At 43.2% G+C, this 26,517-nt stretch overlaps 1 protein-coding gene across 1 annotated transcript; it reads left to right on the forward strand.

Annotated features, from left to right (window-relative positions):
* The first annotated feature begins 10,478 nt into the window (after nucleotides 1–10,478).
* Nucleotides 10,479–25,660, forward strand: SUCLG1 (succinate-CoA ligase GDP/ADP-forming subunit alpha). Its single transcript, XM_056490957.1, has 9 exons — nucleotides 10,479–10,679; nucleotides 18,050–18,153; nucleotides 18,991–19,107; nucleotides 20,205–20,417; nucleotides 20,506–20,563; nucleotides 22,912–22,995; nucleotides 23,616–23,767; nucleotides 24,269–24,457; nucleotides 25,406–25,660. The coding sequence occupies exons 1-9, from the start codon at nucleotides 10,553–10,555 to the stop codon at nucleotides 25,430–25,432; spliced, it is 1,071 nt and encodes a 356-aa protein (XP_056346932.1). The 5' UTR covers nucleotides 10,479–10,552; the 3' UTR covers nucleotides 25,433–25,660.
* The last annotated feature ends 857 nt before the right edge of the window (nucleotides 25,661–26,517 follow it).

The following is a 26,517-nucleotide window of genomic DNA, read 5'->3' on the forward strand; positions in this document are numbered from 1 at the left end:
TAAAATCAATGTGAGACAGAGAATCCACGTGTTGCTGTTACTCTGTAGTGCATGGCTGCCTTCCCCAAGAAAAATTCAGTGGAGAAATTCACACCCTAAGGCCTGTATTTATTGCTTGAGGAGTAAGTGAGATATTTCAGGGTGATCATTATTTACTGGATCAATATTGCTGTTTAGCCAGATGGCTGGCCAAGCATAGATAAATATTGTCTGCTATAATTCATTTATTTGTCTATTGATCCATCTCTGCAGCCATTTTGCTAATCAAACAGATGGATAGAACAGGACCAGGAACAACTTACTCTTAGTTTTCCCACATCAGTAGTAGGATTTATTTCACATAACTTCTCATTGAAAAGCTACATGAGCTTGGACGAACCTGGAGCCCTATGGAAAGAGTCAAATGGATTCACCCCATCTATTTTAGGCAGGACCCCTCACCTCCTGGGAGTGCCCATCCCAGACAAAGACAGCCCACATCCCTTCCTGCCAACGAGTCTCTCAACATCAGAGAACTATAATAACACATCAGGAAAGTGTTGCATTGCTTAGAGCAGAAAATGTGATTCTAGGAGGGATGTGTAGAAGAGGGAAGGATGGCTAGCAGATTTTCCTGAATTCAGAATATTCAATGGAGGATGTAGAAAGATTTTTTCAGATCTACTCAAGTATACAGAGTACCTCATTTGGCCCAAGCTGTTGCTCACTTGCTAGGAAAATGTGATCTAGTAAAAGGCTTCCACTGATCAGAGGGTGACAGCCCACAGTGAGGGCTCCTCACCTCCACAGCAAGCAGGAACAGCTCCAGTGAAGTGGGGGGAGCTGAAGAACCAGAAATCACTGTCAGCTGCAGATGGATTCACAGATGGAGAGGAAAGATGTTTTGAAAGACTGAGTGAAATGCAGTTTTAAAAATCAAGGTGTTTCACAGAAAGATGCCTGATGTCACACATTCACTGGCTTGTTCTATGCAGAGGTGTGATTGGGGGAGGATATGGAGAGTCATGTGCTGAAAAATTCCATGGAACCCGTGTGGGAGTAGGGGATGCTTTCTGGGAACCAGCCAGGTCACTGCAGAAACACAACAGGTGATTTTTGGAGAGTGAGACAAAGCCAACACACTCAATTTTGTGTTGTTTACTTCCCCATTACAGGGATGGTGACAGTGGCTGTGCTGGGGTTGGGGCTGCTTGCCAGGCAGCCAGTCACCCCCTAAATCCAGTATCAGCCCTATCACTGCCTTCATCACCCACAAAGGTCTGATTAAATGCCCTCAGGTGCCATCAGCCAGGCTGATAAAGAGAATTTCTGGGTTGTGACCAAACCTGACCAGCCATGGGGCTGCTTGTTTTGCAATGCAGTTCCAAGAAGACAAAAGAGATGAGAGCTCTCAGTTTTCACCTGGCAATAGGAGTTGTCAGCCCTGCTGATAAACAGATGGTTTAAAACCATCCTGTTTTTGTGGAAACAGGCAAGGCTTCTCCAGACAAACATATGCAATGCTTGGGGAGGTCAATCCAAACAATCAAGGCAAAATGCACAAGGAACTGTTGGTGTCTTGAGGATGATCACCTGGGGCATCTCTGATACAGATCCAAGCCCTGAGGATGGGCTGGTCCAATTGGCACAGCTTGGGAAGTTCACCAAAGGAAGGAAGCCTCCCTGGGTCTCACAGGGTGCTTCCCAGGCTGATGTGGGGCAGAGGACAGGCTATATTCATAGCTAAAATTAATGTTTTCATCTAGGATTGGTTAGATTGATTTAGAAAAACTGGGCTACATATTGAGAATGGGAGGTGGTGGGAGGGTGAAAATATTTATCTTCTCCCTTTTCTTCCCTTTTTTCTTCCTGGGCAAATTATGGGCCAAGTTTCTTTTCCCTCCAGTCATGAAGGGAGTTGGCATCAGGCTTGGGTGAGCTGTGATTTTGGTGTTATCTCAAAAGAAAGCACCACAGAGTCCAACAGAGATGCTCATTTAGCAAAGCCTGTCAGCTTGAACAGACTCATTGGCCTCAGTTGGTTTTAGGCTGCATCTGAAGTTAGACAGACAAAGCAGGGCTTTAAAGTGAGGAAGAGGAATTTAACTAAAGCCACTGTAATAAATAATCATGTGATGGGCAACTCATGCAAATTAGGTGAATGCAAACAGGCTGGGAACCCTCTGCCCAAGCCTGAGGCAGTTCAGACACCTTTGTGCCAGTCTGGGTTCCTGTCACAGTGGAGAGATGTGAGTGCTAACCCATGGTCACCTCCTCCTCTGCAGTCCACCCTAATGTGGAGGAAGCACAGCCAGAATCAGCCATTTATAACCTCACCTTTCAAGTATTTCTTGTCCTGCACAAGTAAATCCAATCAAAATTGTACTTTAGCTGCCTGGACTTTCCCATTTCACGTCCATTTTAGGGATGAAGTTAAACCAAGCTCTTCACAGAATCCCAGAATAAGCTGAGTTGGAAGGGACCCACAAGGACCATCCAGTGCAGCTCCTGGCCCTGCCCAGCCCCATCCCCAGAGTCCCACCCTGTGCCCAGAGCATTGTCCAAACCCTCCTGGAGCTCTGTCAGCCTGTGCTGTGCCCACTGCCCTGGGGAGCCTGGGCAGTGCCAAACACCCTCTGGGGGAAGAACCTTTTCCTGATATCCAACCTAAACCTGCCTGGCACAGCTCCAGGCCATTCCCTTGGCTCCTGTCCCCAGGAACAAGCAGAGATCAGTGTCTGCCCTTTCTCTTTCCTTCACAAAGAAGTTGTTCCACAACTCAGCACAGTGAGAACACCCCCACCAAGATGTACACTGCTTCTTGTAAGGTGCTGACAATCACCTTTGCTTTCTTTTTCTTTGTACTTTTTTATTGTTTTTAAGTTTGGGTTTTTTTGTTTGATTTTTTTTCACCTTCAGGGAATGCTTTAACAGCAATTTCACAGGAATTCAGTTTTGGTTTTGTTTGCAATAATTGTTGTCACTGGAGTGAAAAAGGAATCCACAGGAGCAATTACTGGTCATGAGAGAGTGAATAAATGAATTAATTATCTTCAGTTTTGCTATTATTTTCATGCACATAATGAAGGCACAGGCTGGTGCACTGACTACATTGTGTTTAGGGGAGGGAGAAAAACTCTCTAAAAGCCTGTGGGAGATAATTAGTTTGAGCCTCCCTCCAAAAAACAGTGTTTTTTTCTTTTATGGCAGCCTCAGTGCCAGGTCCTGAGGATGAGCAGGTTCCTATGGATGACACCAGCAGAGACAGAAATCAGATTGCCTTGGGAACAGAGGAAGAATATTCTTCCCTGACCTTCACATGGGCTGAAGCAACTGTGCTCACTCCTTCACCTTCCAATCATTTGCCTCTCTGCCACGAGCTGCTAAAATAGGGCAGAGATACAGCCAGCCTGTGTGGCAGTTTGGCATCTAAAATTAGCTCCTGCAACAGAAAACACCTCGAGTTTGGCCTAATTAAGTTCAGTTGATGCTATTGCTATTTCTTCACTATTTCAGTAGGAGGAGGTGGGTGGGTGCCTGTGTGTTCCAGGACCATCAAGCATCAACAACCACAGTGACAACACAAATGCCATATGCTACTACTAGCAAAGTGCAGGAAAGTCACTTCCAGCAGTGAAATTTTCAGAATAAAAGCAAAAATAATATCCTGTGGTCACTTTGCTTTCCTGCATCCAGCACAGTTGTTTGTGTCCCACACCAAACTTCTTCCCACCAGTTTTTTGTTGTAGTTTCAAAGGGTCAGAGTGGTCCTGCACATGAATTTCCTTCATATTGAACAAATTTCAGAGCCTTTTTGTGCCCAAAACCAAAGGATTTGGAAACACATGATTTCTTTTTCCCATGAAAGGTGTGTCCTAAAGCACCCTGCACTTCCTGAGGATAAAACCTTGGTTTTGCTTAGTTGTTTTGCTCCTCAGTTAAACCTGCAAAAGTTGTCCTTCAGGCAAGGCTGTTAAGGAGTGAGCAGGCAAACAGTGAAACCATTGTGACATCTAGTGGTGTTTGTGGCTGTTACAATGCACGGGAAAATCGGGTTTGGGATGGAAGGGACCTTAAAAACCACCTTGTTCTAACCCTGCCATGGGCAGCAACACCTTCTGCTAGACCAGGTTGGTCAGAGCCTCGTCCTTGAACAATTCCAGGGATGGGGCAGCCACAGCTTCTCTGGCCACCGAAAAATATAAACTAAATAATACTAAAAATGAAAAATAGGTATACTTAGTGAAAGGTGATTTTATACTTTTAAGGATAAATAGCCAGAGGGATCTCACAGATGTCACCAGGTCTCAAGTGCTGCCATTGCTGTGCCTTGACTGCTGCTGCTGCAACTTTAACTGCAAGGATGTGAAATGAGGATTAGCCCCTGTGGATTTAGTTTAGACATTTGTATACATTTTGTAGACATTCAAGGACTAGCCCTGAAGCAAATGATTTCAGTAGAACATTAACTTGGTCCTGCAGAACTTTGCACACTGACATTGCTGTGTCTGTAAGATTTCTGCAAAATTAAAAACCTCAAATAAAACTCTTCACTTTAGAAAGAATCTGGGTATTTTTAATGTTGTCAGTTACTTTTGCAAGGACAAAGCTGGTTTCAGTGTAACAATAAATTTGAGCAAAATTCTTTTTTTCTTTAGATGCAAGACTGCCATGGAATAAACCTATATTCATATTTTATTCTGGGGCTGTTAAACCTCCAGAGAATTTCTACTCTTCATCAATCCCACAGTGCCTAAAATGAAAATCAATTTTAGTGCAAAAATTTCTAACAGAATTGTGTTTGTGAAGCTGCTGTGGCCAGCTCTGGGATTTCCAGACTGTAGGTGACCTGTCTGACCACTGAAAATGTGCTGATGGCATCCAATAAAAGGGAGTAAAAATGTGTAATTTGTCAGCTCAGCACTTCTTAAGGCATTGACATATATTGAGATTGGGCAGGGCTCTGAGCAGCTTGGTCTAGTGCAAGGTGTCTCTGCTCATGACAGGGAAGTTGTCTAGAGGACTTTTAAATGTTCCTTCCAACCCAAAGAATTCCATGAGGAGTGAGAATTCTATGAGGCAGAATTAAATAAGAATTGCAACAGAGCTTCTCTTTGTGCTTTTGTGCGTGTGCCTCCAGGAGAGGAGGGTGAACATCACTGGAACTAAGGCAATAGCCCCAGGAGACTGCTGGAGGGAGAGGTTTGTCACCTGGGGCTAAGAAAAGCCCCCAGTTCCTGCTCCAGGATCACAGAGCCCTGCCTTGCCCAGCCCAGGTGTCCTGCAGGGCCAAACCAATCTATGAAATAGCTGATGACAGTGATGGGGAACAGGACAAAAGGGAAGTAGCTGGATTTACTGCTCTCCATGGTCAAGGTGAACACATTGTCCCATGTTTGTGACTTCTGGGAACACCAGACCAGACCTGATCTGTTGTAGGCTGTGCTACATGTAGCCAGGTTGAGACCTTCCTCCTGGATGTGAGTTTTGGGTGCTCCCAGTCCTCACCACTCTCTTATTTTCTGATGCTGAATTTCAGAATGATGGCTTTCTTAAACCTCACAGGGATAAAAAAATAAATCATTGCTCCACGACTGATTCTGCAGAGACACATGAACCACAGCATTTCAGGGATGCTGAGGTCAAAAGGAATCTGTCTATTTCCATACTGCAGTTTTGGCCCTTAGATGTCAGGGTTTTATCAGCTTTCAACTTAACTCCTGCTGAGATGCACCCCACAATCCTGAAACCTTAAAAACGAACGTGGCCTTCAAGGAAGAAGACTTGAGTTTATTTATCACACAGGGATTCACTGGTTTCAGTGGAGTCTTTTTCAGGGCAAAGAATTAGCATTGGAATGAAATGATTTTAAGGTCCCTTCCAACTCAAACCATTCCATGATTCTGATGCCTAGAGAGACTACCTGGAACAGAGGCTAGACAGTGTTAAAGGAATAAAGTAGGTATTTATTAAAAGGCCTTCAGAGGATTCACCTTGGGCAGTACAAGAGCCCAGCCATGGCTACACCCAAGATGGACCCTGGGTCACGAGTTTTCACACTTTTATAAGTTTTGGTCCATTTACATATTGGGGTTAATTGTCCAATTACAGCTTCAGGTTAGGAAGGAAGTCCCATCCTCCAAGTTTGCTCTCCTCAGTTTGCTGCTGCTTGCACTTTTTGGGCCTGAAGCTGCAGCAGTGTCCTTGGTTCTCAGGCTGGAAAAGGATGGTTTTGTGTGACTGAGCTGGGAGGAGAACTTGCTAATACTTTATATGAAGTTCAGAGTCACACACTAAGACAGTACAGAATCTGAAAAATATAGAAGATAAAATTTAAGACATCAATTCTATGAAAAAATCAACAGCCAAACTCAGTTCATGACAGCCAGAGGACAGGCCATGGCCAAAGGCTTTTCTGGCATATGCATTTCAAGGAACTTACATCCCATTTTGCTTCTGCTTCTTCCTGGGTGGCAGAGGCTTTGCAGGATGCTGTATCCTGCTCCAACACCAGGAAAACCCCATGCAGGGTCTCTGAGAACAGAATTTGTCCCAGTCTGCTGTCTTCCCTTTGTGAACTCCTCCCACCTTCAGGTCTGCTCCACTCCTCATGACCAGCAGTGCAACCTGATGATCTGGAAGAGCAGGTCTGCAGGACGTGACCTTTCCCAGCTCCGTGGGGCAGCCCCAGGTCTGACACCTGTGTTTTTAATAAACCAGATCGCTGTGCTTGGCTGCCCTGTCTCCAGGAGGGAGAAAGCAGTGGGAGGTGTATGGCTGCAGCCCAGTGAACTACTACAAAAACCCATCAAATGTCAAGCTTTTCTCTAAGACCTGGAGCTGCTGGAGCATTTCTGGCAAGATTTACTGAATAAAATGAGTAAGCTCTGATAAGCCCGATATGTGACAAAGCCAGACTTGCTTCAAATCACAGGGCAAAGGGAAAAAACACTTTTTAGATGAAGATCACCACAGGTCTTTGGCAGCATCTTCCTTCCAGGAGAAATCCAAGCCATGATGGACCTGAAAGGATTGTTTTGGGGCTGGCAGGCTGCAGGTGTCCAACCTTGGGACTTCCCACTGAAGCGCTTCCGATGTTGATGTTGTGACCACAGTTGGTGCCAAGCTGAAATCTGATCTCCTGTTTGTGAAGCACCCTAGAAATGTCAACCTGCTTAGAAATACCAAGCCACAGTACGGCTTAGGGATGAGGGGTAGTGTTTGTGTGCTCCTTTATTTTCATTTGGCAGTAATAATACTGAAACCACCCCCTCAAATAACTATACTAGTAGCACTACCACAAAAGTTTGCAGGATTTTTCAGAAGCAAAATATAGAATTTATTTGCTGAAAGAATAATGGGGACTGCACAGAAAAAGAGTGAGCTGGATCATCCTTTTCTTGCTCCACCTACACCCTCCCTGCCATAACTCTCCACTGGTCCTTATCTCTGCTCTCGGGAGTTACAGAAGTCCCAGCAAGTCAATTTCTAACTAATTCCTTAGAAGATGCTCTCAGCCATAGCTCTGTTACTGAAAACCACAGGCTGCAGGTTAAAAATAAAGCAGGTTAAAGCACAAGTGTGGCTAATCCTTCCAGAGGGAATCCTCAGCTCTGCATTTCTCTGTGCTCTTTTCAAAGGAAAGGAGAGCAGTGGTCCAGCTCCCCCAGTCACCTCCCAGAGCTGCTGGGATCATTTTTACTTACAACCTCTAAATTAAAGTATAGAAACCCACAAACTTGTCTGTTTTAGAAGGGTCAGCTCCCCTTAGCTGCTGGAAGCTGGATAGACGTGAGGCCAAGGTTTACTGCATTCTTGTGTTCCTGCCTTGATTCCAGGGAGATGGTGGGGAATGACCAATTTGTTTGCACATCCTTAAGTTCCAGTGATAGGAGGTGATGATGCTACTACAGCTAACAAGATTCATGAGGATTTCAAGCTGCTGGGTTGTTTTATTCAGAGCAAGATTGAGAAACAGCGATCAGACATCAGCTGATGCCAGAAATGTAGGTCCAGAGTCACCACTGAGGTAAGGGCTAAACCAGCTCAATATCTTGTCTCTGGTTTAGCAATTCCCTAAATACAGGCTTTCCCTCCAAGGATGGCCTTCCTGCTAAACCCTCCCTATTGGAACCTGCATTTGTCAATGGCAAGTCTTTTAGCTCTGGTCAGCACCAGGACAAAAATCAGATTCTGAATGGGAAATCAGGGGTATATTTGATACTGTTAAATACCTGCCCACAAAGTCCATTTTGTGGCTGTACCCACTGTGCAGTTTGTACAGATGCCAGGCTGAACACAACCTTAAGCTTTTTAATATGTCTGAGTTTATTGTATGGATCAAGTATGTGATTCCTGCCACAGAATTACAGAATGGTTTGGGTTGGAAGGGACATTAAAAACCATCTAGGTACAAGCCCCTGCCATAGGCAGGGACACCTCCCTCTAGACCAGGCTACTCAGAGCCCCATCAAGCCTGGTCTCACACACTTGCAGGGATGGGGAATTCACAGCTTTTCTGGGCAACAAGATAATCCCAAAGGATTTCTGTCTGGTGGGAAGCTCACCACAATGTTTGTGGCATAAGGGGCTGCAGTCCTGGGACAGTGAGCAGTCCTTTGGCCACCCCACTAGAACTGGGACTGGTCTGAGCTTTGTGAGGCAGCCCCTGCCACTGCTTCCTGAGTGTTGTAATTGCTGCATTGTTTCTCCCTGGGCTGAATGGTTTCTTTCTAGGCAGTTGAATAAATCAGCAAAATTAATGTTGGTGGGACAGAGTGTTCTCTGACAGGAACCAAACTACTGCATTAAAACAATTGAAAATAAGTTTTCTTTTCCTCAATTCCATTTATGTCTGGTCAATCAGATACTGTACAGCTTGTTTCCATACTTTGAAACTTCAACAATTAGAGTGATGACACCTTGCATTGATCTTAATTTCAGAAAGAAAATACTCTATACAAAGTAAGGTTTTGAATGGAAAGGACTGAAGAGATGTTTCTGCTACTGAGGTTTAAAAAACCCCAAACCATCAAATCAACAATCCCTACCCTCATCTTACATGATCCGATTAAAAGCACTAAAAAAGCAAAATGTTTCTATATACAGAATGACGATGCATTAGCATCTAACTCAAATTCTATAATTTCCACAAGAGTCTTAGTGAAAGCTTAAGGAAAAATTGATTTGGAAATGGATCCAGGTATAAATCTTTTAGTAATGTGGGGGTTCCTTATAAAATCAGTGTGTGTGTGTGTGTGTGTGTCTTCCTAAGGGGATCATATATACCTCATAAGAAGTTTAATATTTGGGTGCTTCATTCATTACAGTCTCCTTCTGGCATCAGTTTTAGGGACACAATTAATAAATAAATTGAGAAGAAATCAGAGTATGACTTTGCTTGTTTATTTTTGTTCCGAAGCAATACTTTGTCTCTTTTCAACCCACTCCCACAGCGCTCCCTACCCCATCTATGCCCACAGATACACAATTATTTGTACTGGTTATATCTACAGGACACGTTTCTGGAGGCAGCTGATGGCAGGGGTTGAACCAGGTAAGGCACTGTAATTCTTCCCAACCTGACCCATCCTGTGATTCTGTGAGGTGATGGAGTCACAGAATAAGCTGAATTAGAAGTGACCCACAAGGACCATCCAGTGCAGCTCCTGGCCCTGCCCAGCCCCATCCCCAGAGTCCCACCCTGTGCCCAGAGCATTGTCCAAACCCTCCTGGAGCTCTGTCAGCCTGTGCTGTGCCCACTGCCCTGGGGAGCCTGGGCAGTGCCAAACACCCTCTGGGGGAAGAACCTTTTCCTGATATCCAACCTAAACCTGCCTGGCACAGCTCCAGGCCATTCCCTCAGCCTGTCCCTGTCACCACAGAGCAGAGATCAGTGTCTGTCCCTCCTCTTCCCCTCTCAGGAATTTGTGCCTGCACTGAGCTCTCCCCTCAGTCTCCTCCAGGCTGAACAGGCCCAGTGCCCTCAGCCTCTCCTCACACAGCTTCTCCTCAAGGCCCTTCCCCATCTCTGTTGCCCTCCTTTGGACACTCTCTAACTGTTTAATGTCATTTTTGTGCTGTGGTGTCCAAAGCTGCCCCAGCACTGAGGTGAGGCCGCCCCAGCCCAGAGCAGAGCGGGACAATCCCTCCCTTGCCCGGCTGTGCTGCTGTGCCTGATGTCCCCAGCACAGGGATGTCCCTCCTGGCTGCCAGGGCTCTGCTGGCTCATGTTCACTTGTCCCTGACAGCACCCCCAGGTCCCTTTCCATGGCCCTGCTCTCAGCCCCTCATTCCCAGTCTGTCCATCCAGGGCTGCCCCATCCCAGCTGCAGAATCCGGCACTTTCCGGCACTTTGAACCTCACACGGTCGGAGATTGCCCAGCCCTCCCATTTTGGGGTCTCTCTGCAGGGCCTCCCTGCCATTGAGGGAGCCAAGTGCTCCTGGCAGTCCCCGTGCCTGGCGGTGTTTAAGGACAGCCTGACGTGTCCGTATTCTGCCAGCTCGCGGCTCGCACTCGCTGATCCCGGAGCCTTCCCGCCCTCAGGGCCCCCGTGCCTACAACACCCAGAATGCCCCGCGGAGCCGCTTCCGCCGCCGGGGCGGGCCGAGCTCGGGCCGCCGCCGCCGTCATTGCGGACGGGACGATGTCTCGCTGCAGCCCCGCCGCCGCCCGCCTGCTCGGCCGCTTCCTCCGCCGTGAGTAGCGGGCCGGGCTCTGCCGGCCCCGCCGCGGGGGCCGCGGGCAGCGCCGGTGCCGGGCCGGGCAGGACAGAGCAGGGCAGGGGCCGGGCAAGGTCACGGCGGAGCGCAGCCGGGCGCGCTCGGCCCGCGGGCAGCGGGCGGGACTCGGGCGGCCCGGGGATCCCGCCTGCTGCCGGCCCTGCTGGGCGTTCGGAGCGGGGAGGGCAGCCTGGCTGCCAGCGAGCGCTGTGTAAATGCAGTGGGAAGTTTTCCCGTGGAGGGCGGCGGCCGCAGGGTGGGGGCACGGAGAGGCTCTCGGTGTTGGAGCCCCGGAAAGGCTCCAGAGGGCAAGGGCCGGAGGGAGCCCGTGGATGGGGCTGGTCACTGCGGGGGCTGGAGGCCTCTGCAGGGCCTTGAACTCCCTGTGGTTTTAGCACAGCGTGTAAAGTTCTTTTTATTGCCGAGAATAAGGTTGTAGGCTTCCCTTTGTGGAGAACACGAGCAGTGTTCTAGTGTGAGACTAGTACTTCAGCTCGAAACATTTAATGTGTGTTCTAAACATCACAATGAAAAATTATGTGCTTTCTTTCCAATGTGCTTTTTTTTTTTTTTTTTTTTTTTTTGGCTGCATCCTCTTGAAGAGGAGACTTGAAGTGAGAGAGCAAGGGTGGTGGCTTCAAAGTGAAAGAGAGTAGGTTTAGAATGGATATGAGGAGGAAATTCTTTACAGTGAGGAAACTGGAATGAATTTCCCAGAGAAGCTGTGGCTGCCCCATCCCTGGACACATTAAAGGCCAGATTGGATTGAGCTCTGAGCAAGCAAACCAAACTGAGCATTCCAGCCCAAACCATTCTGTGAGATCAGTGTGGGTATGCCCAGGCACAAGAGCAGTTACTAGGACTCTAAACAGAGGAATTTGTGCATTAATGTGGTTCTTGTAGCTGAAAATGAATTAACAAACTTAAACCTACCTCATTTGACTGCATACAAAGTGTTTTTATCTCGGTGGGATGGTGACTTGCAGGTCAGGTAATGTGATCTCACAACCACAGGCTGGTCTGAGTAGTTCCTCTAGCACCACTGTCCAGGTGGGTGTCCATTCCTGCCTCTTGTTCTCCACAAGCAGTATCAGAAAATTATTTATGCTGTTAATTTCTGCCACTTCAGCTTTTTGAATTGGCTCCCCTGGGCCCAGTAAGAATTGGTTCTGATGGAGGGGAACAGATGGGAATGTAGCACCTTCCAATTTAGTTTAATTTATACTCCCAGCAAAGCTACTCTTGGGTGCAGTTTTATGTGTTTAAACCCCACATTGTTCCCTTTACAAATAGCAGTAAGAGATTCAGGGAATAGTTATTAAAATTATTTTGAGGGGTAGAAAGGAGGAAGAAATCTAAGTAGCCCAAGAAGTGTCTTTTTGCAGCTGTTCATGAAGTCTCTTAGAGAAACTCCTGCAAAATGAAATAGTCCTTCATTGGAAATCTTTGGTTTGATACTCTTTATCCCTTAAGGACTGCTGAAACCTTAAATTTGTACATATGTTTTCACCAGCAGTTAGCATCTGCTTCTCTTAGTGATTTGTAATGAGTATCCAGTGTGTTTTGTTGCAAAAGAGATGCAAACCTTGTACATTGCTGAAGGAAACATGCAGGGTGTGTATCCTTAAGGTTGAGATCAGGAAGTTGTGGAAATGGAGTATAAAATATGTCAATGAATGGTGAGTGCTGCTCAAAGGTCAGCTCAGAGCACTGCTGGTGTATGAACAGGGTCAGGAGAGACCATGCTTGTCCATTTACCCTTGAAGAGTTTTTGTGGGCATCTGAACTGACTGGAGAGTCAGGATTAGGGGTTCCATGTCCTGGATGTGTTTGAAGGCTTTGGAGAGCTCTTAGATTAAAAGATTACAGTAATTATGTGAGTAACCCTGGCAAAGGATTGCTGCAATCCAGTGAAGAATTCCTTAATTGTTTTTATATCAATAGTGTGGAGGGAGGAAAGCTCACAAACCTTTCCCTGCTCACATTCTTGGTGGAGGATACCTGGAGAAAAGCAGCTTGTTGGCTAACAAAAACAGGGGATTTGTACTGAGGAGAGACTTTGATTAGGAAAGAGAGATGTGTTCAAAGAACTGAAAATTTTCTGAATGTCATTTCGCACTAGTCCTAGATTTGTTTTAATGTGATGGGTGTAGTGTAGGCATTGCATCTGCCCTTCACAGCCTGATTAATTTACTTAATTCCTCAACTCCTATTTCATGGTCACAGATCTTGGTTTCCATAATTAACAAGAATTTGGCAAGGGAAGGGTGAGAGAACCTGAGGATTGATAAACAGGAATCCTTAGAGTGTATAATCCTCTTAAACAAAGGAGTAAGATATTTTGGACAATTCCTCAATAGCATGAAGAATTCTTTGTTCATCAAGGAGCATCCTCTGCTAATGTAACTGATAACCTGAGTTCTGGGGATGGGTTTATGCTCCTCTGCACTGTCAGGAGCTCCCCAGAACTGTTCTTGTGTCTTCCTCAGGCCTTGCATTTGTTGGCAGAGGAAGGAGAAAGGAGATGGTCATAAAAATGTAAAGTAAACATGTAGAAAATATTGAGAGGAATTCTGAGGAGCAAGCTGAAGGCCCATAACTGATGGGAGATAAAGGGGTTGGGATGTGTGTGTAGGGAGAAAAGACACAGCATTTTAAGTAGCACTCCTCATCCCTCAGTCCTTCCCTGAGTGTCCCTTGCATTGGCCTCCACTTTCCCACTTACATTGGAGCTCCTATGATTTCTAAGACTTTCTTCTCTCCTTGCATAGGTTATAGAAAAGAAAAGGAGTATCTTCCATCATCTTCAGGTTCTGTGGCTATTTCAAGGAGCAATAGAGAAAGAATTTCAGTCTTCTGGCAATGTAGGTGCCAGCTCAGGTTGTTGTGGAGAGGAATCTGCTGTTTCACCTTGCTTTTATACTGGCCTTGTTTTATGAGCAGCCTCAGATGCTACCTCAGCTTCCAAATTCACTTATTCTTTTGGTTTGGGGTAAATATGGGTGAGAAGGAGATACTTGCATTGGATTTGAGTCCATAGGAAATCTTCCAAGAAGCCCTGAAAATAGTGTTTTGAGCTTTGTATAGTTTGGATGAAGGAGAGATTCAGACTTTAGTATCTGTGCTGTCACCTGGTTTGCACAACCCAAATAGGGAAGGGCTTGGACCAATGACCTCTAAAGGTCCCTTCCAACCCAAACCATTCTGTGGTTCCATGAAATGTAGCTTGAGTTGCATTGTTTTAAATGAGATTTGTACCTGAGAGGTGTTGCTGCTCAAGGAGAGCCTGAAAGCTCAGTGTAAATGGTATTTAAATATCCTGTGTGCTTTAACATACCTTGTAAATGGATCAGTTTTCTTTTTAACATGTAAATTCCTGCTTGGACTCCATGATAAATAATAGGGTATTTTTCTAGAAAGGCTTGTAATCTGTAATACACAAGTGAGCTTTAAGTCCTGCTTGAGCCTAGGGATTGTGAGTTTTTTTTTTCCTAAGAGGTAAATGAGGTGGATTTTCCAGGTATTTGTACTGCAGTGAGTTCTACTCTTGGCTGGGGCCTTGTTGCCTGGAAATGCCAGAGTAACCAGCAGCAGTGTGTGGTGTTGGAGCAGCTCTGTCCCTTAGTTTCTAACAAGGTTTCTTGACTGTAGAACAGCTTGTGTTCCATATACAGGCTAATGTCCCTTGCTAAATTTAGATACAGCTTTTCAAATCTCCCCTGAGACAGCAGGGGTTGGGTACTTGAGCAGTTTTCATAACTGCTTGGTTTTCCTGTACAATGGACCAAAGTAGGCTCTTGCCACAGTACAACTCACTTTTTAGCTATGTACAAATTAAAGTACTGAAAAGCCAAAACAAATGCATCTTGTTATTTGTATAACTTTATTTTAAACCACAAACTGGACAGGGGTGGAGCAGAAATGAATATTGTGCCTGGGAAAGATTGTCCAGTCTCTTATTTTTTTTAATACACTTTTTGCTAAAAGTCTATTACAGGCCTTTGCTAGAGATGGTAATGTTAACTTAGAACTGTGACTTAACAAAATACAACATTTCCCCTGTGCTTTTGGGAATTTGATAAGACTTGTTCTTATTCTCTTCAACTTCATCTAGAGCCTTCACATTTTAAACTTGGCCTGTGATTTAGATGTGAGCATTAAAATAGCATCACCAATGGGTTTGGCCTTGCTGGTTCATAGCTTAAGAGCATTTTTTTTTCTAATTTTTTTTCCCTCCAGTCTTCATGAAACAGCATGCATTTACACCTAAGCACCCAGAATTTTTTTTTTTTTTTTGGTAGTAAAATCAATTGTCTGGATAGGTTTGGAAGTTGTGGAGCAGGTCCTGGGTGGAAGTTGAGACTTGGCTTCTATTTCTACTCATACCTGCTTCCATTTCCACTTTCCACCTGTTTCCTTCTCATCTTGTAACTGTCTTAACTATTGAAATTGCCAGCTGCTTGCACCCAGGACTTGCTGTTTGTGCCAGGTGGAGCAGGACCTCATCCTGACCCATGGCCTCTGCTGATAACGTTGATAAGCAAACGTTGCTGCTGCAGGTGGAGCCAGGAACACAAGTACAGAACTATATCAAACCAGATTAAAAACCCCTGAAACTCAGACTCATCCAGCCCAGAGATTGCAAGGTGATTTTTAGGTGTTTTTTCCATAAATCGCTTCAAAAATATATTGCTCTCCAGACATATGCCCATGCTAAACTGCCTGGAGACAGCAAATGGCTCTAATCTACAGCCAGGATTTTGGAACCAGCTGTATTTTCTCTGAAGGAAGGCCATACAATAATGTAAGAAGCACATATGGTTTTCAAGGGTAAATCCATCCAAAGCTTCAATTCTAAGCTGCGGTTTAGATATCAGTGCCTAAGTTTTTTGGGTTTTTTATAGTTTAGAAAATGCTCAGAAGCTTTTTATCCTTGAAAAATACATTTATACAGTCTTCTGAAAATGGAGGATTGACAAACTTAAGCTTTCAAAAACATTTTTCTGCAATGTTATAAATATCTGAAAATAGATCTGGAATGAGCAGTTGAACTGGGAGTGTAGTATTGCTGTAAGGTGCACAGAATTGTGAATATTTGTCAGTTTGTCAACAGCAAAGAGACTCCACACTCTCCCTCACTGGAGATATTCAGGAACCATCTGGACACAATCCTTTGCAATGTGCTGTAGGATGACCCTGCTTGAGCAGAGAGGTTGGAGTAGCTGACCCACTGTAATCCCTTGTCCTGTCATTACATGCCCTTGTCAATAGTCTTCCTGCCTCTTTCCTATAAGTTTGTTCAGGTACTGAAGGGAATTGAGTCACCCCATAGGTTTCTTTTTTTTAGGCTGAGCAATCCCAGTTCTCTCAGCCTTTCTGCATAGCATCCTCATAGCTCCATTCCTCTCATCAGCTTCCTGCCCTCCTCTGGACTCTCTCCACCTCCACGTCCTTCCTGTGCTGGGTCCCAGATCTGGCCACAGCTCTGCAGGTGGGGTCTCACCTGAGCAGGGCAGAGGGACAGAATTCCCTTTCTTGACCTGCCCACCCTGCTTTGGATGCAGCCCAGGATACAGTTGGCATTTTATGGCTTTTCTTAAGGATTTCACATGGATTTTGTCCGTTACTGTCTTGTATTTTCTGGCATAACAAGTTCTGCAACAGTGTTTTTTGTGATTTGGGTTAAATCTCTGCAGGTCATTAAACTGAAGTGCACTTTGCCACTTCCCTTACAAGTTTACTGCATCCTAGTCTGTGCCTTTCTGTATGGAGTTTTACTCTGTATCTGTGTGGAGCTGAGGATTTGCTGCAGCCTCTAGAGAACAGCAGGAGGTGGCTGGAGTTAGACCCTGGGTTTTGCCAGCACTTTGTAAGAACAGAGTAAAGACTTTAGGTTTAGCAGTAGCACTGGTGTGTGTAGGCTGCTTCTGGCATGGTTTGGTTTTTCTCTTCACTCCTTTGAATACAACTGAAGCATGAAAGCAGTGTAGCACTAAACTTTAGTTGGCAAGAGAGAACCGTGTAGCTCTGTGATGGAAATGTGTATGTGGATCTTAAAAAGTTTCTGCATATTTACTAACCCATAGAAATTCTGTTATTATAATAATTTAATAATGTATCTTAAGAAAATCTGTGCATTATCATAAGAATACTTTTTTACTTCTTTCTCCTTAAAAGAGAATCCTTTTACTCCCTTCCTAAAAAGAAAAAAAATATTCCCTTGTTCAGATGTTCCTGAGTATGTATATAGAACAGTTTAGGGACCATGATTCAGGATCTGTTACTTTGATTTCAGTTTCACTATTTGCTTCCTTAAGTCTTAGTTGCTAAAGTTTTAAAAGACCTAAAGGGGTAAATAATAACATGTTGGTGTTTGTACTGGAGATCATGGATGAGGATTGTCCCTTCCCAGAATCACTTTGTGTATAAATTAAGGTTTTTATGTCAAACACTTGCAGGGAGTAAATTGGTTCTGATCCCCTCAAAACTCTGGTGTTTGAAAAAGCATATGGTAATAAACTTAGATGTGCATTCTATTATGCCAGAAGCCTTCTCCCTTCTCATCTCAGGCTTTCTTCTGTGGTAACATTCTGTGCATTTGCTGTCATCATTCCTTTCCCTTCAGCACAGATGCAGTCATCTTTGGCTTTTTGTTGCCAACACACATTATGCTCTTTTTCTACAACTGTATTGTGTTGTTTTCTTCTCTCAGCAGCAGAGTTGTGAGAGCAAATTGAAAATCACTCTAGTGGAGTATTGGGAGAGCTGTGTTTCCTCACGAGCCCAGATGTGTGTCCAGCAGTGATGCCATGGCTAGGAATCTCTTGGAAAAAGATCTCCTGCTGTCTGTCTTACTTGGCATCAGGTTTTTCCTGGGCTGAGGGACCCTTGAGGGCTCAGTGTCTCTTATTGTCTGTGCTCGGTTCACAGGAGGTGTTGCATAGTATCAGTGTTGTAACAGTCTCTGGATATGGGGATTTTAGTTCTGCTCTGTCACTTTGCAGAATATCTGAGAAGATAAAAACGTGACAAAAGCAGTGCTTAAAACGTTTCTGTGTGTCAGGAGGAATCCTTGTAACGAGTACTTAATCTGAGAAACCTCTCCTAATTTCTAGTAAATTGAGCAATCAACAAAATAGGGTGAACTATTGTAATACAGGTGTTTAATGTCTTAGAATGACAAGCACTGAATGAGGGTTCAGAGCTGCTTTTGAAAACATGAGCTGCTCGTGATTTTTTGACAAAAGCATTGATTGATATGCACTTACTTGGTAGGACATTTTTTGACTCAGAGTCTACCAAAGGAGTGGATTAATGGTTTGTGCTGTCTTCTCTTTTCTCTCCAGTTCAACAGAATGGAGTCCGACACTGCTCCTACACAGCATCCAGAAAAAACCTGTATGTTAACAAAAACACAAAGGTTATCTGTCAGGGTTTTACAGGCAAACAGGTGTGTTTATTAATCATTTCTTCTATCAGCCTTTCAGTCAGAAAGTTAGTTGCTCAGAAAACATAATTATATATGAAGTGGATTATATACTGCCTTTGTCTGTGTTGATAGGAAGCTGGACTTCCTTCACCATCAGGAAGATCCCTTCAGCACTGTAGTTTACATTCTTTGGCCCAAATACTTGTGCACAAGCTTGAAAGTTGGTTTTGAGTCATCTCTATTATAGTGCTTTTCATTTTTGTTTTTCATATTGTATACAGCTGAAAGGGTTTCTTTGTAAAAGGCTCTTTTAAAAAAAGTGCAAAAACCCTCCCATTTTCAAAGTGCTTCTTTCACAAATGCATTTCAATATCAATGCCTATGAATTAAATTTCTGTTTTTATTTCAGGATATTTAATAATTTTCTGAGATGCACTTTTAGACATTTGCAGACAGAGAAGGCTGCTTTTGTAAAACTATCAGCATGGATGAGCATGCTAATTTCTTCTATTTCACTGTAGTGTTTGTCATCTGCCACACTTGTGGAAAAGAAACTGTGGCTGCTGTGTCTGCAGGTGTGTTAGCAGCACTCAACAGAATACCCTTTAGCATGAAACTACAGTGCTCTGATTGAAAAAATAAAAAAGAGCATATTAGCATATTCCAAATGCATTTAAAACATGTAGATGCACTCTCCAAAATCCCTGATTTTATATATATGTGTAGTGGAAACTTCCCTTCTTATTGCAAATTTTAGTGATGTAAATTGCCTTCAGAATTATAGATAACATCAAACTTTTTGGTTAACTTTATTTGCTATTATGTGCCTTCTAACTTCACTTATTTTCTCTCTCACAGGGCACCTTTCACAGCCAGCAGGCATTGGACTATGGCACCAATCTAGTTGGAGGAATTTCTCCAGGGAAAGGGGGAAAAACTCATCTAGGTCTGCCTGTGTTTAATTCTGTGAAGGAGGTAATTTTTAGGAGTGACTGGAGGGCACAGAGTTTAATGGTGCTGAAGGGCTCCTTATTTCATTGCTCACACTGGAGACAGAAATATTTGAGCCATGGATGTCACTGGGCAAAGAGTGAAAAAGAAGTCTTGTAAAAAAGGGAGCATTCAGGGTGGTCAGGCACAAGTTTGGCATCCACTGTGAAATTCACAGAGTCTGGGTACACTTGCTTTATGAATGCAGCTAGTTTCTGATTGATTCTGCTATGCATGATAGCAAATTGTTATGTAAGAGTATTTATGATGGTGATCATGGGGCAGATCCTTTCCAGACAGTGGTCAGTTCTCAGTTCCCTGCTTGTGTCCCATCTTTAGAGAATTTAACACTTACTTGGTGTAACAGTGGGAATTTTTCACCACTTAATTAGTGGTTTGTCTGGAGTTTCTTCTGCCTTCGCTCAGAGCCAGGACTAAAAAATACACAAAGGAAATGTATTTTCTCGTTTTCGGGCTTGGTTGTTTATTAAATCTTATCAAAAGTAACAGAAAGTTCAGCAGCACTTCTAGCCACCAGCTAGAAATGAGCAAAATGGAGCCAGATCCAGCTACTACAAGGTCTCTTAAAGCTAAACAGTCCAATAGAGAAATAACACCTATATTATTTATCCTTTTAATCCAATAACTAACTTCCCATGACCTTCAATGTGGCCCTAATTGTCCAAACAGAAAATACAGCCTGAAATCATGAAGAAGGAAGATGAACACTGAAAGAGACACCACCCAAAATCCTCCATCTTGTCCCATACCTGTTACTATATTATAAAAATCTCAAATTCCAAACCCCTCACCATGTGAAATCACACACTTCTATTTAACTGCACACCCATGATTTTAACTCCATCACTCAAATTTGGGAGCCTTCTCCAAGGCCTCAGGTCAAAAGCAGGGGGTACAGTGCCAGAAAGCACGGAAAGCTCAAAACACCCAGGTTTTTGGGATCCAGCAGCTTAGATTACAATGAATGGACCCATATCCTTAATTCATGCCTGAGAATGGATGTATTTAAATGAATTGTTGTCACTGAACACGTGATGTGCTTTTTTCTGTGTCCCTTGCAGGCCAGAGAAAAAACAGGAGCTTCAGCCACTGTCATCTACGTCCCTCCCCCGTTTGCTGCTGCTGCCATCACCGAGGCCATCGATGCAGAGATGCCCCTGGTGGTTTGCATCACCGAGGGCATCCCCCAGCAGGACATGGTGCGCGTCAAGCACCGGCTGCTGCGGCAGAGCAAGACCCGCCTGGTGGGCCCCAACTGCCCCGGCGTCATCAATGTAAGTCACCTCTGCCTTTGCTCCCAGGCTGAACTGCTCCCAGTGGTGCTTTGAATGTTCCATCTGACTTCTCCCACTCTTTCCTTAGCCTGGAGAATGTAAAATTGGTATCATGCCTGGTCACATTCACAAGAAAGGAAGAATTGGTGAGTTTTTGAATATTTATGCGTCGTCTAAAACACAAGTTTGGTGCTCTAGTGTTCTCCCTGGTGAGGCAAGGCACATGCTTGATAACACTATGGGACAGCTTGTCTGTTCTCAGTTTGTATGTGAATTTTAGCATTATCAATACTGAAGGCCCAGATTGGGAATTCTTCCATGGTATACTCTGGGTGCTGATGGTAGAGGCAAAGCAATTGGGAATTCCTGCAGGAAATGTGATTGTCTTGGTATCCTCAAAGGAGAGTCTTGAGGAAACTTGCATTTTTCTTGGGATTTGAGAGCATTAAGCTCTCCAACACTATTCTTTTCAACAACTTGGCTGCTTGAGATTGGGATTCTACTCTTCTAGTGATCTCAGAACTACAGCAAAGAGAAGAGACTACGAATAAGTTTATAACATAATTTAGGCAAACTACGAATCCATCACAAGTGGAAGTGACAGATATACCAGATTTTCAGGCAGTGTGGTAAAGGGCAGGAGGGCAGTGACTTGTTCACAATCAGTGTTGGTCACACCCCTGTGTGTAATGAGTTACCCACCCTGTTACATGCAAGTCTCTTCTTCTGACTTCTGTCGGCTCCTTGTTGTAAACTATAGAAATAGCAACTTGATTTTTTTTTTTTTTTTTTTTTTTTCCAAATAATGCAGTTCAGGAGCTGTAGAGAAAATTCTTCTGAAATGTACTTTTTTACTTGGGTAGAGCTTCAAAATATGGTTGTAAACAGCACATGCTGCTGTTGCCTGTCAGCAGGGAAACCAGTTTCACTAGGTTACGGCAGTGCCCTTTACAACATTTCCATTTTGATAGAAAGTGTGTTTATTGTGGGGAAGCCTGTTCAATCCTGTTGTACTACAGGGACTCAGTGCAGTTTTTCTAGCATGAGGAGCTATCTCTGCTGCAAAACCTCTTCTGACTTGAGAATAGACTGCACATGGGGAGTGCTGGAAGATGTGTTAACACTCATCTCTGTTCCAAGATGTGTTCCACTTCCAGCTTTCACAAGTACCCATATAAACCTGGAATGAAAAATTAAATGGCTGCAGTTAATGCCCTCTATAAAAACCACTGAGACGTTGCTCTGTGACTGTAAAAAGTAACATCAACCAAGGTTGCCTTGAGCTCTCTTCTGAATGAAAGTTCTGTTCAGATTTTCTAAATATATACAAGAAATGTGTTGTAGTCACAAGTTATCAGAATCTGAATGCAAGGCACATCAAGTACAAAAGAATATTTAAAATTTTGAGTCCAGTAGCTCTGCCATTCCTGGAATCTGTTCAATGGTGATCCAAGAATCAAGGAATAAAAATGTGGATTTGCCACCCTGCTGGTTTCATCTGACGTGTGACCTTTGGTGATGTGCTCTCCAGCTTTCTGTTACTGTGAGGCATCCAGTAATCATCTGAATATACTGTGATGCAAGGTATAAAAATAGCCACAGTCTTTGGACTTTCATCTGTAACTTCTCTGAGGCAATCTGATCTTAGTGGTAAACAGGGAGGCCTTTTCAAACATATCAAGAGAAAAACCCTGTGATAGAACACGTCTGAGCTGGCCAGCAGTATAAATAGTTGATAAAACTAAGATTCTTAGTCTAGAGGTGTATTTTCTCCTCTGTTCATGCAATGTATGTGTTGTTATATTCCTTGTTATATGACTTGAAGCTGATGGAAGATGGTGTCTGTTTTTTCTGAAAATCTTTCCTTTTGTAGTGTTAACAGAAGTTTTGACTTGAAAAAAATGAACCAAAAACCATGCAAATATTTTGCCCCTGCTCTAAGCTCTGTGCTACCTCCCATCCTGAATTTAAAACTGGGGTTGTGGTCTCTTGTGATATTGTAATGTAAATGCCAGATGTATTTTGTAGAGCAGCAACAAATACCTATAGTGATAAACTTGCACTTGTGCAGCATTTTTTCTGTTCTGGAAGATTTCTTGTGTGCCTGGCCATGCTGGGGATGTGATTAATACAGAATCCTTTTGTTAACTGTTGAGCTGCAACTCTGTTTCAAGTCCAGTGCATCAGCTACTCACATGCAAGATAAGAAGTATGTTCTTTTATTTGCTTTTCAGTTTTCTTTCCTGGTAAGGCTTTAGTGTGATAAAAATATTACTGACTTTCTGGGCAGCTTTAGTCCATTGACAGTTAAATGTCAAAAGGTGAAAACCAAGAAATAGTTCAGAAAGAATCTGTAATTACAGAGTGTTTTGGCAAGGACATCTGGAAAACTTGGAATCTCATGTTGTTTATTGAGGTGATTTTCCTTACTATAAGAACAGCTGCCTCTATGTGCTGTGTTAGTGGTAAGTTTATCTTCTTTTCTCTCCTCCAGGTATTGTGTCAAGATCTGGAACCCTGACATATGAAGCTGTTCATCAGACAACACAAGTTGGGTTGGGGCAGTCTATTTGTGTAGGTAGGTTCCCCCAGAATCAGGTTGTTGGACCTAGACTAATCTGCTTTTTCTTCACAAGCCAAATCCAAAATAATTCCTCTTTGCAAGTAGAGTTTGCTGAATGACAGTTGTGTTGAGAGGTGGGATCCCTTTGTGCTGTGAAGAGCATACAGCCCTTCTCTGTTATCATTTGCACATCAAGTTAATAAAAGCCTTAAAACCAGCTTTGAGCAGAGAACTGCCAGCAAATTTGTCAATTTGGGAAGAGACTGTCCCAAGAACTTATAAAGGATAAGGGCATTCTTTGGCATTTAGTTGGGTGTGTTAAGTAAATTCAGTTTCCTTATACCAAAATTGTGGAGCTGGGGTCTTGGTCCTGGTGTGTTCATAGCATTTTGTTTATGTATTGAAAAGTGAACATTCAGAGATGAAAGCTTTCTATAAATTGTGGAGGAGATATTTGAATTTGACACACTCTGAATTGGGTAGAGCCTTCAGAGCTGCCTGTCATATGAGCCTTTGGGAATACCCCTCATGCTGAAATTTACTTTTTAACTTCTATTGTAAGTGCAGTATCTTTATCTTGAGTTACTCTTTTTTTTTTTTTTTTTTTTTTTTTTTTTTTTTTTTTTTTTTTTTAGGTATTGGAGGTGATCCCTTCAATGGAACTAATTTTATTGACTGCCTTGATGTCTTCCTGAAGGATCCTAATACTGAGGGGATCATATTGATTGGGGAGATTGGAGGAAATGCTGAAGAAGATGCAGCAGCATTTTTAAAGGAAAATAATTCTGTAAGTCTTAAAACACCTTGCTTCCAGACACTTTGATAGTTAGCCAGCTTCTTTTGCACATCAAGGAGAACTCAGTTCAATCTCTCTTCTCTAGTTACAAAAAAACCAGTCATGGTTTTTTTAAGAAAAAGAGTTGAAATTAAGGGTGTTGTCGAGGTTGGACTCAATGAACTTAGAGGTCTTTCCAGCCATATTCTGGAGATCAGTTTCAACTTTAGAATTTTATTCCTGTAATTGGTAGTGTTTTTTTTTTTGTTTTGGTTTTTTTTTTGTTTTTTTTTTTGTAGTATGCATGGGTCTGTAGAAAGATTTAAAGTTTGTTTCTGGTTTATGATGATCATCAGAAGAGAAAGTGCTCCACACTCCTTTGTGTTGCATGAACTGTTTAATAACTTTGCCTGGCAAGTTGATATTTAAATAAAAACCCCAAAATGAACAATTTGCCACCTGGAGCTGCTTTTCCTCTCAGCCTCCTGCAGGTGCCACCTCTCTGTGTTGCAGGGCCCCAACGCCAAGCCCGTGGTGTCCTTCATCGCCGGGCTGACGGCTCCTCCGGGCCGGCGCATGGGCCACGCTGGAGCCATCATCGCTGGGGGCAAGGGGGGGGCCAAGGAGAAGATTGCAGCCCTCCAGAGTGCAGGGGTTGTGGTCAGCATGTCCCCTGCTCAGCTGGGCAGCACCATCTACAAGGTTGGTTCCTCAGGCATTGCCTCATCCAGAGCGAGAGGCCACTTGGGAGGGAATATGAGCTGGGAGTGCATCTCTTACCCAGATACTCTGTTGCTCTGAACTTGCTCAAACATAAGAATTCTATTGTCTGGACAAGCTGAAATTACGACATAAAAGATATGTGCACACAGTTTTATTTAATGTTGTTTTATAGAAAAGTAAACGTAGTTAAATAGAGAAGAGATTACATTCTACTTTCAAGCGTAGCTAGTTGTTGAAATTGTTTTCTGGATGCAAAGAGCCTGAATTAATGTAAAGTATGAGAACATTATTTCTAAGTAGGTTATTTGAGGAAGGAGAGCCTTGGCATATAATTCAGAGTTATAGTTGAATATATGCAGCTGAAAAACTAAGGTGTGGAATGGGATTATTTGCATTTTATTTAATTCATATCCAAAAAAGGGATTGCTTCACAGCTAGAGGAGATGCATAATTTAGCACTGTCAGGTATTTTTTTGTTTCCTGTGGTGACTGTATAGTACAGCATCTCCACAGGCTGCTATGGGATTCTTCCCTTCTTCTGTTGTGCTTTTACTTTTCATAGTGAAATGAAAATTGTGATTTTATTGCTTCCCTGGATTGAGTCCTTTACTGTAAGGATTCTACTGCAGTTCTAATGCAGAATTGGTGTTTTTCAAGCCTGTTATGCTGTGTCTGGAAGCAAATGGTTCCTTGACAGCATTGCAGTCTGGCTTTCCAGAGCTGGCTTGTTAATGTGAGGTGGGAGAATGCTCAGTTTCCTTTTCCCCTAACTTGCACACTTTATGCTTTTTATATTTTAATTTTTAATACAAATTTTTAATTCTTAACATCAGATTTCCTATGATACATACAAAGTAATTTGGAATAGAAGAATAATAGAAACATTTTCATTTTTCCCTGCTGGTAACATCTGTATGCTCTTTGCAGGAGTTTGAGAAAAGGAAATTGCTGTGAGAGAAGACACTTTGGAATACTTTCTCCAAAACACCAGTGCAGCACCAGGCCTCCGCTTATTTTTTGTCTGCTAATCTTCAGTTGCCCCAATGACTTGCCATTGGTCAATGAATTGGACTTGGAAGCCATAAACCTCCTGGCTAAACCTGTTTAGGTGTCTCCTTGTTTCCAGACATTGTCACCCTGTTGTAAATCACAGCAAATTAATAAATCTACTACTAAATCTGATCCATCTTTTGAATTCCTGAAGCAGAGCCATTTCTTCGGTCATCATAAACAAAATCTTTTGTAACTTAAGCACTGCCCCTTTTTAAGGTAAAGTTGCTTGTAGAGCTGCTTTTAAGGATCAAGGCACTGACTCATGCACATACCACACTTTGCTTTGTTTTTAAGAAGTGCAGTGCTGCTCGTTCCCTGCTGGCCAGTACCTTTGAACAACAGGCCAAAGCTTCCGTCCATTCAACCAAAGCTGCTGGATCTGAAGGGATTGTGTTGATCCACATAGCTGGATATGCCTGAGATCCAGACTTCCTCTTCAAGGCTGATTAGCCATGTACAGTGCAGTCCTCTACTGGCAAGGAATTCTGTTTGTTGTGTATAGAGATGGAATGGTTATTGATAAAAACTAATATAATTTCACATGCAGAATATATGTTCAAAATTGTCTGTAAGTATGAAGATTATTTGGTCTTTAGCTGATGTTACCCTAATTTCCACTTTATCTTAAGTAGCATTGCACTGCTTGTGTTCTGAAATCCAGGTAACAGTGGGACATAGTAGAGGAGAATTATTATTATTCTCCAGAAAAGAACATAAGGTAACCTTCTTGTTAACCACTCCCAGCACTGCAATGGAAACCCCTTTTTTTTACTGTGGATATAGCCCAAGTATTGTGCCTCTAATGTTGCAAGTTTCATCAGGATGGATTAAGCCCCAGATTACTTTAGAGGACTGAAAGTTCATGTAACCTGGCACTTGTTTAAAGCTAACCTTGTATTCCATAAAGGTGCTGTTACGAAAACTTGTGTTGTTATTTATTTACAACTGTTCTTATTTTTCTACTCAAATGGATCCCTGTGGAAGTT

The sequence above is a fragment of the Oenanthe melanoleuca genome, chromosome 4 (genome assembly GCF_029582105.1).
Source record: "Oenanthe melanoleuca isolate GR-GAL-2019-014 chromosome 4, OMel1.0, whole genome shotgun sequence".
NCBI classification, from domain to species: Eukaryota; Metazoa; Chordata; class Aves; order Passeriformes; family Muscicapidae; genus Oenanthe; species Oenanthe melanoleuca.

Bases quoted from the DNA above. Each gene is read 5' to 3' on its own strand.
- SUCLG1 (XM_056490957.1), top strand. From the start codon at position 10,553: ATGCCCCGCGGAGCCGCTTCCGCCGCCGGGGCGGGCCGAGCTCGGGCC. The intron at 10,680-18,049 runs GTGAGTAGCGGG...TTTTCTCTCCAG, and splicing joins GCTCGGCCGCTTCCTCCGCC to TTCAACAGAATGGAGTCCGA. The intron at 24,458-25,405 runs GTTGGTTCCTCA...TGCTCTTTGCAG, and splicing joins TGGGCAGCACCATCTACAAG to GAGTTTGAGAAAAGGAAATT.